The 15183-nt window shown below is 33.8% G+C and overlaps 1 protein-coding gene across 1 annotated transcript; it reads right to left on the bottom strand.

The window, feature by feature from the left end:
- Positions 1–7621: 7621 nt before the first annotated feature.
- On the bottom strand, positions 7622–9307 carry LOC108452164 (uncharacterized). The gene is made up of 4 exons (XM_053027873.1): positions 9192–9307; positions 8557–8959; positions 8386–8467; positions 7622–8295 (listed from the first exon to the last, which is right to left on the bottom strand). Exons 1-4 carry the CDS (start codon positions 9206–9208, stop codon positions 7781–7783), a joined length of 1017 nt encoding a protein of 338 aa, XP_052883833.1. The 5' UTR covers positions 9209–9307; the 3' UTR covers positions 7622–7780.
- Positions 9308–15183: the final 5876 nt, after the last annotated feature.

Below are 15183 nucleotides of genomic sequence, written 5' to 3'. Positions count from 1 at the left end.
CCTGGATTCCCTCTCGCTTTCCCCCAACTCTAGGACATATACAATCGGTCAGTCGATATTATGGTTCCAGCTATGGGTCTAAAGTGGTAAAAATGAATGTTTTGTTGAGCTCTGTAACTATTTGGATAACATTTTTATGTCAAGTAACTTCAGACCATCATCTCCTTTTGCCAACATTAATATAATATTATAAACACAAAACAATGATTGAAAAAGGGTATGCTCAATTTCTCTTGTAAACAATCCTGCATTGTTGAGAATGACAATTTAGTTAGGGTTTCTCAGCTTCCTCGTGAGGGAGACAGATGAGGTATAGAGATGTGAGCAAAGGTGGAAAATTGTTTCTCAACTTTGGCAAGTTCAATATCCTGAACTGTTCCTTGGAATTTTATTGTTTGTCTTTTCTTTTATCGTATCACTGCTTCAAAAGTATAGCTTCCAACAGGGTTAAAGGTTGATTAAAATGTCAGTTCTTTCATAATGTAAATTTCAAGGTTGATTACAATAGAAAATGTAAGGTCGGGGTGATTATAATCAGAGACTGATTCAACCATTAAATCTCAGTGCTTTAAGCAATTTAGGGTGAATTTCAGATAAAGTAAAGCTACTTGCACATAATTTCTTACTCTAACTTCAATTTGAGAAAAAGATATGGATCAACTTTTCTTTCTTTTTCCTAACTTGTTAGGTACATATCTGTAATGGAACAAATCTAAAAAGAAAAGACAGGGACAACTACATTTGAACAGTAACTGAAACTGCACAAAGTAATTAAAATTTGAAGCAAGCAAGCAAACAAATTACATCTTAGCTACAGGACATTCATGATGTCCATCACTTCACCTGTAATCTCCTCTACAATGGCGTTTCCAATTACTGTCCCCACATCCCTCTACTGGGATTCAAAACCATTCTTCCATTCCTGGGTTGAATTAATTATAGCCAGCTCCAACAATTGCTTAATGTTGGATCCATCTCCACATTGTTTTCCCCATCCCTTGATATTCTCACATCTAACCTTCCTATTCTCCTCACCAGATCCTTTAAAACTTTTCCCTTTCTGTTCCTTGTCATGGTTATTTTCCACCAACTCCCTAACACAACCAAAGAGAAGCTGCTTTGTTTGTTCCAAAACCCTCTTCAATATGGACAATGGCCAGGAAGAAGTAGACTAGTGAAGCACTTTAAGTTGTTTGAATCCTACACAACTCGATTTCACTGGCCTGTGTTGAAGAAGTAAATTCAAAAGCCAAGCTGACAATATTGAGTCCTCCTTTATTAGCTTAGACCAGAACAGCCTTTTGCTGGAAGTAACCAGGCAAACGCAGTTTGTCTAAAAACCATGGTTTCAAACTACAAAAATTTTGATTTTCAGCTTTACATGCAATGTTCGGTAGGACTGGTTTTGGCAACACAGTAGTTCTATTGGTAACTTGTAATTATGCTCTTGAAAATATTTATGCATCTTTGAGTGTAAATAATTCAGATGGTTGTTACATGAAATTTATTTAATTTAAAAAATGGCAAGAATGGTCCATCCTTTTAAGGTCATGAAGAAAGAAAGCAACTCACAAATAAACTGTTATGTCAAAGTTTAACTCTAAGCAACCACAGTAAAATGTCAACTTCTCTAACCAACTTTCAAGCAAGGCCTGGATGTTACTTTCCATGAAAACTTCATCACTTTGCAAGTTGGCAACTACCATACAATCTATATACAACAGTGCTCTTGCAGATGGTGAGGATCAAATACTCATTTGTCATCTGTGAATGCGGATATGGAACATAGACCGCAATTCCCACAATAGTCTGCACATAATCATGTTAAGCATCTGATGTTCTTCCATATGATTTACAAATTCCTTTCTGCTTGGAATCTCATATCAGTTCATATCACAGAGACAATCAAGTGTTGTTTGATTGGGATTTAAAGATTTTTACATATCATGCAACTTAACACCAAAATACATTTCTTAATCTGACATATAACTAATGTTATCAAAACTGATTATGCTTACATGGTTATAAAAGCTTTCCCTCAAACCCCATTTACTCAAATAATCTAACCAAGCATGATCCTTTACTGTCTCGTGATTGAAGTTCTACTGTTTCTTAGACAGTAACAGGAAATATCCATGGAAAACAACCATACAATACACATATAAACATTAGAATAACACCTTTGGTAGATGAGATATGAAGGGTATATAAGTGTTAGTTTTGTCAGTAAAACAGTCATTTGCAAAGCACTTTTTAAAAAAAAAATATTTCCTTTTATTGTGTGACTTGTGAGTAAATCCATTTATTTTTATGCAGGTTTTACCATGTCTGTTTCACCCGTTTACTGAGATGAGCTTACCTTCTCTATAAATGTCCCCACAGTAGAATAGGGAACTGTTAAAGCAACCTTTTACAGCAAAGCCTGAAAGACAAGATACTGTTCCTCTCTTGGCAACAGACTTTTGGTAAGGGAATAAAGCCAACACTAAACCAGACACCAAGTTTGCTAACAAATAAAATTATTTACCTGCAAATTTTACCTATTTGTCATAAGCTAAGTTACCCGGACACTGTTTTAAAAGATTTTTATTGCCAAAACTATCAGGAAAAATCCAATATATATACATCCTATATGTATGCGTACCCAACAAACACTCTCACATATGAGAAAATTAAGAAGCAAAGGATTAAAAATGTAGTGGTGAGCGTAACCCTCAACCATGTCTTGTTTTTATGATTAGGGCTTTAAACACCACCAAATTTGAATTTAAGGAGCTGGTTCCCATCACAAACGCTTATCAAATAAAATGCTTTGTGCATATCATACAGCCAACTCTTATATGCCATTATGAAATCATTCCTAAATTGACAATCAATACATTGAGTTCAATTTGCCATCAAATTCTGATGACCATATAAGAATTAGATGAAGCTGCATCAGCAGAAAAGGACACCCCAACAAGCAAATTTGTATAGAATTGTTGAGGCAGGTCTGTTAATATTAAGATGAATCAGAAAGAGCACAGGAATCTGCTTATCTAATATGTGCAATCAAAGCTCAGCTTAAATAGCTTTCGAAACCCTCCTTAACTCAGCCTTTTTATAGGCTTATTCTTAGGAAAGACCAAAGTTGGTTACCTACGATCCTTATCCTATTCCTAAATTTACTTTCGTGATCTGTTTTTTCTTAAACGTATAAAAGAATAAAAAAGAAAATCACTAAAGCCATCCTGTGTAACAGAGTAGACTTGATCAAGTGGTTCCACTTTCCATGGTAGGGTTTAGAATACTCCCTAAGGCATCTTTCCATGGTAGGATTCCTAAGTTTTTTTTTTTTAAGATATCGTGAAATCATCTCCCTACGTTTTCCTATCCTTTTTATCCTTTTTTGAAAATATAACTATCAAAAGGTAACGCTTATCCAATAATCATAATAATAAAATTGTATGTAAAGATGGATGAGTTTTGTACGTAAAAATAACTACCATCTAATTTATGCATTTTATCCTATTAGATTTATTTAAGAGTTGGATTCCTCTAAAATTGAAAAAGATTATATAAAAATATTAGTATTGCAAAAATTAGATTCATTTAAATTAAGAGTTCAACTCAAGTTTTAAGAGAAATTATTGTATGGATACTTCTCAGCTGAGAAATTATTTTATAGATTTTTTCCACAACATTATTCATGATTCCTTTTTAATTATTTAAGAATATTTTAGTAATTTTTTACTCTCAATCTTGGACTCGAAATTCAAATCTAGATTTAGGGTTTTGGTTTGAGATTTAAGATTTAAAATTAAGATTCGAGTTTAGTATTTGGGGTTCTAGGTTCGATGTTCAAGGTTTGAGTTCAAGGTTTAAAAGTTCAGGATTCAAGATTTAAGGTTCATGGTTCGGGGTCCATAAAATAATTGGTAATGTACAAATTAACCTTTTTTTAATTTTACTTATCTAATTAACTATTTATTTTAATTATAAAATCTTAAAAATATTAATTTAAAAATAGTTATAGAGTTAAAAGTTTAGTATATGCTAATAATTAGAATAAGTACTAATATATATTATATAAATAGTATATAATTTAATAAATAAAAATTATTTAATTTAAATTAAAGGGAAAATGGTAATATAATTTAATAAATAAAATTTTATATAATTTAAATTATTGACTTAAATTTTATGTTTATCTAATTAAATATTTATTTTAAAATAAAATTAATTTAAAAATTAATTATAGATAATATATAATTAAATAATTTTTATTTAAGTTAAATTAAATGAGTAATTTTATTTAAACTAAATTAAATAAAAAATATAATTATGCCACGTGTTGCAACTTTAGTGTCTTGTTATATTATATATATATGATAGTTTAGGATTTGTACCACCCTGTAGAAGAAAATGATTAATAAAATGTTATTAAAAAGAAAAGAGAGAACTTGTTTCTTCCGTTGCTAAAAAATATAAACTATTAAATTTTATTTGTACAAAAAAACCTTTTAAATATTATAATATTATAAATTATATTTGCATAGAGTGCACTCAATATAATTATAGCAGCTTAATTAAGTTGTGTTTCCATAGAAAACAAATTAATCAGTATGCTAAGAATGGTTAAGCCATAAGTGGCAGTGTTAGAGGGAATGTTTATTGTCAATCATCTAAATGCAGGTCGAAGGTGGCCTATCCATTGCATTTATATATACGTAATAAGTGGACGAGGGGAGGGGTGACATTAACATCTAACTCCCCCGAAGGTGGCTACTCCAAGTTTGTTAGTTACCCATTCTTTTCAACTTTCATCAACAGCTTTTCAGAAGAAAATAAAGATTCTGTCTGTTTTCATAATGGCCACAACTTCAAACTATCATGATTATACTTGTCTTTTTTAAGAGTAGACAGATTTTAGAACAAAATTATTGGGTTAATTATTTTGAAGATATTTGGACGAATAAAGTCAACGTCATTTGAGTTAAAATTGAATATTTGAAAAATTGGTTTTTTGTGGATTAAGTTAGGTTTTTTGCAGAACAAGTTAAGTCACTTTTAATAGTTGAAGACTTTGAATTACACCAAGACTCTTATAGAATTAATATATTATACTATTTTTTAGCTTTAATTTATAGAAAAGTGATTAGATTATAATCTTATGTAATCAAAACTTAAGTATTATATAAACTTAAGTTTTACCTAAGTTAAAGTATAACGGAGAGTTTTGAGAGTTTGATAGAACACAAATTTATTCAAGTTAAGAATATGCATGTGTGCATTATTTCTATAGACAATCAAGAGAGCCTCTTAAGTTGCGTAGCTAACTTTTGAGGGGGAAGCTTAGTGAGGGAGTGATCTAACCTTTGTACAATGGTGGTGCTACTAAATTGGTGAGTGTTATACTGTGAGAAAAATAATAGTATAGATATAGACTGAGATCGGACTGAATAAACAATCTCGATATTATTTTTATTATTTTCACACTTTTTTATTTGTACTTGAAACTATAATCATAATTCTAAACACCATTTTAGCCAAAGTTTGAGTTTGCAAAGCAAATATCCCCTTCGTTTTTCCATAAACCTTTAAAGCTGCTTAAGCTTCTTTTCCCTAAGATGCAAATTTGGTCTCTAATCTCATTAATTAATTTCAATTCAAAGCTAACACTGTTTCTTGGGAACGAGCACCAGCTTTTGAGAGCCTTAAAAAACCACTGTTTTGGTTTCAAGAGGACCAATGTACCAACCACATCAAAAGAAAATGAGTCTTAATGCACCCTTTTCATGGAAGCTCAAACCCGAGGTCTCGAAACTGACATGTGAAGAAGCCAACATCGGCGTAAGACGTGCCATGCTAGATTTACCCCATCCTCCTCGCCTATGCAAGAGTTTCAAGAGTTTCAATTTTGCGTCGATGATTTATAGGGTGTTCTTCAGCCCCCGCTGATAAGTCCAGTAAGGAAGGAGGTTAAATTCTGTTATTAGTTCCTCTACTTTGCTAAAGTTGTGGATTTAACCCATATACTTTTATTTGATCAATTTTAGTTATTGTTTTTTTCGAATTGGTAAATTTTAATCTTTACTTTTCAAACTTTGAGCTAACAGTTACATTTATTTGGTTAAATTTAATTTTTAATCCTATACTATAAATGACACGTCTACTGACTCGTTTAAATACTCGTGCATTATTTAAAATATCTTGATGCTTCAAGGAGATGGCAAAGAATTTAATGAAAAAAAATTGATGATTTAAAATTATCTGGACAAACCCATATTAAAATGTAACTAAGTTAAATTTGTGGTGTGTTTGTGTGAATGAATAGGTAATTAAGACCTATGTTGGATGATTAATCATGTGTGCCATTTGTGTGATTGAAATATGTATCCATATCTGCATGTACAGTTTTTAAAGCCAATCCTATGTATTTGTCAAACTTTAATATCTGTTGTGTAGTACATAAGGGCGGCGTAAAAGCATCAACAAGTGAAAAACTAATTTTTTCTCCCATAACTTTCAACTTCCAAAGTACTGTGTATTGGTCTTCGAGACTGAGCCGTAATAGCGCAAAAAGGCAGGCCGCAGCCGGCAAGGAATGTAAATCCATCAGAGAACTGACTGTTCACTGTATGCTTTTCAACGTTTTCACAAGACTTGGTCTTCTATCATCCGCAAACTCACCTGCCTTTTCCTTGCAAGTTTTGTTTAAAAACCTAACACCCAACTTCTTTTCTCACGTTTTATATGCTACTAATGCATGAAAGCTGTGTTATCACAAATCACCTGTTATAATAAACCCCTTCGCTATAAAGAGCCTTTATTAAACCATTTCTTACCCGCAAATAGAATTAGAAAAAAAGAAAATGAATCAAAACAAGGCTCAGTCTCGAGGGAACGTGCCATTCTCATGGGAAAACAAGCCAGCAGGGATTCGCAAAGAAACATGCCAAGAAGGAATGGAACATCATTACTTTATGCTTAAGCTACCGCCACCTCCATTTCCACCTCAAAGTGTTGGGATGTCGATTGATGGCATTAAAATTTCACCTCCTCCTCCTCCTCCTCCTAGAAGACTTAAGAAGTCCGATGATCCCTTTTTGGCAGCTTACAAGGAGTGCACTAGGAGCACTAGCAAAGGTAAGTTGGCTAAAAGGGATAGCGTGTCAAGTTTGAAGAAGGGTATGTTCAATTTCTCCTGTAAACAATCCTGCAGTGTTGAGAACGACAATTTAGTTAGGGTTTCTCAGCTTCCTCATGAGAGAGACAGATGAGATATAGAGATGTGAGCAAAAGTGGAAAATTGTTTGTCAACTTTGGCAAGTTCAACAGCCTGTACTGTTCCTTGGAATTTTATTGTTTGTCTTTTCTTTTATCGTATCACTGCTTCAAGAAGTATAGCTTCCAACAGGGCTAAAGGTTGATTAAAATGTCAGTTCTTTCATATGAACTTGAGCAAATGTAAGATTCAAGGTTGATTACAATAGAAAATGTAAGGTCAGGGTGATTATAATCAGAGACTGATTCAACCATTAAATCTCAATGCTTTAAGCAATTTAGGGCGAATTTTAGGTAAAGTAAAACCACTTACACATAAATTTCTTACTCTTAACTTCAATTTGAGAAAAAGATATGGATCAACTTTTCTTTCTTTTTTCTAACTTGTTAGGTACATATCTGTAATGGAACAAATCTAAAAAGAAAAGACAGGGACAATTACATTTGAACAGTAACTGAAACTGCACTAAATAATTAAATTTTGAAACAAGCAAGCAAGCAAATCACATTTTAGCTATAGGACATTCATGATGTCCATCACAACTTCACTTGTAATCTCCTCTACAATAGCGTTTCCAATTACTATCCCCACATCCCTCTTCTGGGATTCACAACCATTCTTCCATTCCTGGGTTGAATTAATTATATCCAGCTCCAACAATTGCTTAATGTTGGATCCATCTCCACATCGTTTTCCCCATCCCTTCATATTCTCACATCTAACCTTCCTAATCTCCTCACCAGATTCTTTAAAACTTTTCCCTTTCTGTTCCTTGTCATGGTTATTTTCCACCAACTCCCTAACACAGTCAAAGAGAAGCTGTTTTGCTTGTTGCAAAACCCTCTTCGACATGGACGATGGCCGGGAAGAAGTAGACCAGTGAGGCACTTTAAGTTGTTTGAATCCTACACAACTCGATTTTTCTTGTCTGTGATGAAGAAGTAAATTCAAGAGCCAAGCTGACAATATTGAGTCCTCCTTTATTAGCTTGGACCAGAACAGCCTTTTACCGGAAACTTGTTGTCTTGCTGCTTTTTAACTTCAGGGGAATTAGTAATGAATTCTAATCAGAAGGGAAAGTAATTATGAAAGCTTATATCAACTTTAAATATACTAACAATTATCGAGTGGGCAGCTGCTTGTTGAAGTAGATACTTGTTCTTCCATGCATCTCCATTCAAACTCTGTATCTGCAGCAGCCTGTTTATCTTTGTGAGTTTCAATTAGAATCTTGCACCATGGAGAAGATTAAAGAGAAGAATAAGCAAAAAAATTAAGGTTATGTTTACCTTCTTTCCTGTTTCATGGTAGAGTTTTAGGTCAGACATGGAAGTATCAGCAAACATCGGTGGTTCATCTAATTCTACATCACTATCTGAGCATGAATTATACATTGTTGCACTGCTGGCTGAGGAAAATCTATCTGCGTCTTCAGTTTCTTCATCATCGGAATTCTTGGTTTTTACGCCTTTAATTTTAAACAACTTGTTGCATAGCAAAGCCTTAAGTACCTTGGGAAAGTGTGAAATGCGCTTCTTCTTGCTCTTGTTTTGACTGCCACACTTGTCCAAAAACTTGCCTGAATTGCCATGGCAGCACCCTCTTTCTGAAAGGTAAACCTCTAAGATGAAAGGCTCTTGCTGTTCCTGGAGGAGCTCTCCAAGTTGCCTCAGTGGCTTGGATGATCTGGTCCTAGTAGCCATTTGAGCAAGTGTTTAGGCTCAAGGGTTACAGAGTTGAAAACAGAGCTCAATGAAGAAGATAATATACGAAAGATACAGAGCGTGCTAACAGGAAAAACAGGCAAAAATTTTGAAGAAGAGCAGAAACAAAAGGAAGACAGGGTATTCAAGATTAATAAAGGGAGAAAATCGGAAGAGACATAATCCGAACTATCCCAAGGTTGTATAAACTGCCGAGATACCTTACAAGAGTTGCCATGTTTTTGGCTGTTAGGTAATGTAATAATCTTTTTTAATCAAGGCATCTTTCTTTTATTCCTTTCATTGCCAGTCTCTAGTGGCAGTATCTCCCGCCCTCGCATTTTATATACGTAATTCCATTTTTTTTTTTGGGAGGGGGTAGGGGTGTTACGAATTTAGGTTCCAAAATCAATTGTCTCCATCTGAATCGGTAGTCCATAACTAGTCAACATAGCTGCTAGGAACAAATTAAGGTGAATTGAATGCTATGATTCAAAGATTGAAATGGACTGCTGTTTTCTTATTTACTAAAAAGCCTAATTGCATATTGATGTTTGAATATGTTTACATTATGAGCCTGGCTTTCCCCCAACTTTAGGACATACACAATCGGCCAGTCGATATCATGGTTCCATCGTGAACTTAGTTAATGCTCAAAAATCAAAGCTGCTTTCTACTCCTTGTATTTGTTTGTGCTTTATGTTATGAAAAATAAAACTGAAGCATCTTTGGGTAGGGGGGATTTGGTTTATTGCATGATTAAAGCAGCTATGGCTCTAAAGTGGTAAAAATGAATGTTTTATATAGCTCTGAAATTATTTGGATAACATTTTTATGTCAAGTAACTTCAGAGCATCGTGTAAGAAATTGTCTGTTTTTACCCTTTTGTGTATAGCTTCTGTCATGATATTGGGATAGGGTTTTCAATTTGAAACTTATAGTTGGAACTTGGATGGGTATTGGTAAAAGAACAATAATCTAATTGGGTTAGGGCATCATGGTTTTAGAAACAGTCATGGTGACCGATAGTGTTGTATAAATCACATCAAATGCTTTGAAAGGTGGAACAAAAAGACTTAATTTGAGACACGTGGTGGAATTGAATAGTGGAGCAACTTTCTTTTGCTAACGATAATATTGTAATATACGTAGGGCATCCATTCCAAAACCATACATCAGACAAAACTATGATGGGATAGGAAATGGGGGCTCCTTCCATCACAATCGAGCACAGGGTGGGCAATCACCGCCCCAACTAGGCTGTATATATCTTTTCAACCAATACCTCTACCGACTCTTCTCCCAAAGGGAACCTTTTCCTATTCTTTTCTCTTGTCTTTTCTTTGTTTTGGTGTTTGACCCCTGAAGATTACAAAGGATAATAATATGTCTCTTTTCATGAGTAGATTCAAGGATTCTTCGTTTAATTTAGTAGCTTTGATTTGTACATAATTCTAGAGTCCAATTTTAAATTTTCAATTAATAATAAAATATATTTTATTTTTTAAATTAATATTTTACAGTCACCTGGTAAGTAAATAAAATTCATAAATCATTTCTCACAAAAATTTTACTGTGTTCTTATTAATTTTTTGTATTTATTATAAAACTAAAAGAATTATAATAAGAATAAAAGAGAAGAATAGACACAAAAGTAAAAAATAATTTTATCTTTTCTTAGATTAAATAAGTTTATGTATGTCCTTTATTTATAAGGCGAGTCTCAATTACTATAAATTATAAATATATAATGAAAATATTTTATAAATTCTTAAAGGGTTACAAAGAAAATATCCATTATCAATAAATTTATACAAAAGATAATGATTTTCTAAATATGAGAATAGCACAAAACGAACAACAACATAGAATATGTAGACTGTGGAACCGCAATATCTGCCCTTACTGACATCTCTAGCTGTTAGTGAAGGAGGGAAATGCATGCCCCCTAAAATGGAGTTGGAGATTGGACGATTGGTACCCAATAGGATTGTTCTCGAGGCCCAGCATGCCTGGGCCATGTTTGGACAACTTTGTCCATGTTTTACAAAGTTTAGAAAATGACTTATAAATATTAGCCTTGTTTTGGTATTTGAAAATATATGTTATTCTTTATCTTTTAAAAATAATTTCTATTTTTCTATTCTAAAAATTAAAAGCACTTTTAACAAATAGAATCAAGAATTTAAAAACATGTTTACTACCTATTTTCTCATACTAGAAATATAAGAATTAAAAATATACAAAAAGTAAATTAAACAAAATTTATTTCTTTCCTTCTTTCTCTTTTCTTAAAAAAAAAAAAAACCTTGTCTCTCTTAATATTCTTTTCTTCACCAAATTGTTGTCGCTATTGTTTTTATTTTCGTCTTCAATTTTCGGTGTCTTCTCTGATGAAAAGCACCATCAGAAGACTTCTTTTATTTCCCTCTTTTGATTCCTCCAAGTTTAAGTCGAAAACCTCTTAGTTTTATACTGTCATTATTCGACAAGCTTCTTCGTCACAACATTTCCAATAAATATACAAATTTATTATTAGAAATATATTTAAGTTATTATTTAATATAAAAATTAAATATATTCTATTATTAGATATAAATAAATTTCAAAATAAATTAAAATATATAATAAACTAGTTTTCTAAACTGATATTAAAGTTTAATTAAAAAATGAAGAGATGAAATTATAAACATAAAATTACTAGAAAATTTAATTGGTTACTTATTTAAAAAATTAATCCAAAATGAGTAATTTGTAATTTATATTTGGTACAGTTTTAAAATGATCTGTCATCATTAATGAATAAAATTGGAATTGTTCCATGTGGAACTAAAGTTGTGCATGGCCAGGCCGGATCTGAAGGCTCGCCCGAAATGTAGGAGAGTTTGGACAAAAATATAGGCTCGAAAAATGGGCTTGGGCAAAAAAAAAAGACCCGTTTAGAAAATGGGCCGGGCCTCGGGCAAGACATTTTTGGCCCGAGCCCTGCCTGACCCGAATTTAATAAATGAAAAAAAAATCTATTTTTTTAAATATTATTTTCTCCCTATTTTGCTACTATTTTGTTGTTATTGTTTGGATATTATATAAAACTTATTTTATTACTAATTTTTTTATTATTTTAAAGATATTTGCTAATTTTGTTATTATTTTAGAGGCATTTGTGATAATACTCTAAAATGACGTGTTTTTATATATTAATCATGTGTTTATTTTGAGCTTGAGCCTACTAATTTGAGCTATTTATGTCTTTTTATCTTTTAGGGACTAAATTGGAGGCGAAAAGTAAATTCAAGGGAAAAAAGCGTCAATTTAGAGATTAAATGGGCCAATATGCAACGTGGGACAAATATGGTGCCAAAAGTGCGAACATGGAAGGCACAAGGACTTAAAAGCAAATAGAAGAGATTTTATTTTGGAAGACTCTATTTTCTTTTATTCTATTAGGATAATTAATATTAAGATAATTATTAAGATTATTCAAATTTAGGATTTTATTTTAATTATCTTTGTTTATCTTTAATTAAATGTATTTATCTTTTTAGAATTTAAGTTCAATTAGACTATTTCCTAGCACTATAAATAGGGGTGAAGTGACTCTATTTGGAGGATCTTTTTACGTAAACACTCTCCCCAAAAGTCTTTTGTTCTTTCATATTTCTTTTCAATAAAATTTCTTTTCCATATTTTTATTTATTTACTTTCCTCCATTATCATGAGCCACTAAAAACCCTTCTAGCCAAAAGTTGTCAATATTTCCCCAAAAGGGTTATTGAGGCCTAGAATCCGTGACTTAGCCTTCTCGCCAAGTATTCATCGTTTCTCACTTTTCTGGTGACGCTTCCGTCCATGGCCCTTAAGTAAGCTTTTCAGCATATGCAAAGGCGGCCGCTTTGTATGTTTTGGAAGGACTGCATAGTCGGTTCGTTAACTTACTGCGTCAGAGGTTGGCGAGCCAAAGAGACAAAATGGCGTGGGATTCGCCATTGAGAAGCGTTGATCTAGCATAGATTATTGGCTAGAGTCAGGTTCCCTAAAAACCGTAAATCTAATCTTTGGAGCTGGTGGTCGTAGGCGTCCTCTTCCACTATAACTGGCTTACTTGAGTCGAGAAGGATCATCCAAAAGCCAAGGATTGAGCCCAATGCGGAATGAGACAACCGGAGGTGGAACTTTCCATAAAAATTTCTTTTCTCTTAAAACTCTCTTTATTATTTTTATTATTTTCGTAATCATAATTTGATAAACTTTAAATTCTGTTTTTATTTTATTTTCGCTTCTTAAATCAATTCTTAAATTCTATTTTTTATTTTTTTTCAGAACGAGGTTTTCTTGGGCACGATTCTGCCCAGGATTTCTAGAGACAAGCATTCGTATAATCCGATCCCTGAGGATTCGACCCTACTTCCCCTTTACTATTTCTTTTTTATTATTTTACATGGAATAGGATATTTTTGGTGCTCTCAACGACCGCATCAAATTTTGGCGTCGTTGCCGGGGATCGGCAACATACTAATCTTGTTTTTCTTTGTTTTCTATGACCAGATCTGCTCCGGTACTCTTGCGTTCGACTTCGAAATTGAAAAGATCTGCGAAAGCTAATCGAAAGAAACAAAACTAAGGAAAAGCGGTCAATGGTGGTTGGAACTCAAAGCAATCCACCGAGAAATTAGAATCGACGACAGTAGAATCTAGGGTTAACGAAAACCCTACTCAAGCGTTAGAAAGTAAAGAAGAAGAAGTCGATTCCCCGAAGAAGTGCTGAACACTAGGGTTGACGAAAACCCTAATTTAACACCTCAACTTATGGCTCGGACAATTGACAATCGGTCAAGCGCAAACAGAACAACCGCCACTATGCATTGCGTATCCTACTATGGATACGATTTTGAATTAAAGTCGGGCTTGATTCGATTCATCGCCAACTTTCCGTGGGTTACAAAATGAAAACCCCACAAGCATTTAAAAGAATTCCATATGGTTTGTTTGAGTATGAAACTTGAGGGGTGGCGAGGATCAAATTAAATTTGCGCTTTCCTTTTTCCCTAGCGATTGACCAGGAATGGTTATTTTATTTACCTCCTTGATCCATTACAACTTGGGTGATCTATCTCGTTTATTCTTAATGAGTTTTTCCTCGCATCACGGCGGTGAGTTAAGAAGAGAAATCGTGGGCATAAGGCAAAAAGACGCAGAGACTCTATCGACTATTGGGAGCGATTTAAGAAGTTGTCGCAAGTTGCCCACAACACGGTATAACGGCAGTCTTTACTCGATACTTTTATGAAGGTTTAAAACCCATGGAGATGAATATGGTAGATCATGAGTGGAGGGCGTTAGTCAACATGACTCCACAACAAGCAAGAGACTTAATCTCCACAATGGTGCGAATTCCCAGCAATTTCGAGCCAATCCGAACCCCTTAGAAGGGTTCACCACTAAATAATTCTACCATTGAAGATAGACTTGATAGGCTTACTAATATTGTGAATTCCTTGTTACGAAAAATCGAAACCAGCCGAGTATGTGGAATATGTGCTACACACGAACATACGACCGATCGTGCCCTAGTCTATGTGACGATTCTATGGCCCATTTAGATCTTTGTGGGAAATTTTCCGGCCACCACAAAGGCGACATCGACCTTACGCCAATACCTACAACCCGGGATGGAGGACCACCTAATTTTAGTTATGGGGCTAATCCACGATATAACCAGCCATACCAAAATCGAGCCCCACAACAGTCGCAAGATTCAGGTAATTCTTTAGAAACTTTGGTCAATAAATTAGCAACTAATGTCCTTGATTTTCAACAGTAAACTCTCAATTTCCAAAGAGAAATGAAGGGTTTTCAGCAGAAAACTGAAGCATCCATAAGGGAGTTGACCACATCAATTGAGAAATTAAACTCTCAAGGGAAACTGCCATCACAAACAGAACCAAACCCGAGGCAGAATGCGAATGCAGTAACGTTACGAAGCGGAAAGATCCTGGAACCAGTTCCTGGCAAGAATCTTGGTCAAGAAATCACCCAAGAAACTCCAGGAAACGACGAACAGATCCGAGCGAAACCCCCACTGCCAAAAATCCAATCTCCATTCCCAGGACGATTAAATCAGTGTCGAAAAAGTAAGGAAGACAAAGAGATCCTCGAAACATTCAGAATGTTGAGATCAACTTACCAACTGTTAGATGCCATTAGGCAGATTCG

Source organism: Gossypium arboreum, chromosome 5 (genome assembly GCF_025698485.1).
Source record: "Gossypium arboreum isolate Shixiya-1 chromosome 5, ASM2569848v2, whole genome shotgun sequence".
Lineage (NCBI taxonomy): Eukaryota > Viridiplantae > Streptophyta > Magnoliopsida > Malvales > Malvaceae > Gossypium > Gossypium arboreum.
This window is presented reverse-complemented; position numbering and strand designations above follow the sequence as displayed.

Bases quoted from the DNA above. Each gene is read 5' to 3' on its own strand.
- LOC108452164 (XM_053027873.1), bottom strand. The intron at 8,468-8,556 runs GTAAACATAACC...AAAGATAAACAG, and splicing joins ACCATGAAACAGGAAAGAAG to GCTGCTGCAGATACAGAGTT. The intron at 8,296-8,385 runs GTTAGTATATTT...GTTAAAAAGCAG, and splicing joins CAGCTGCCCACTCGATAATT to CAAGACAACAAGTTTCCGGT.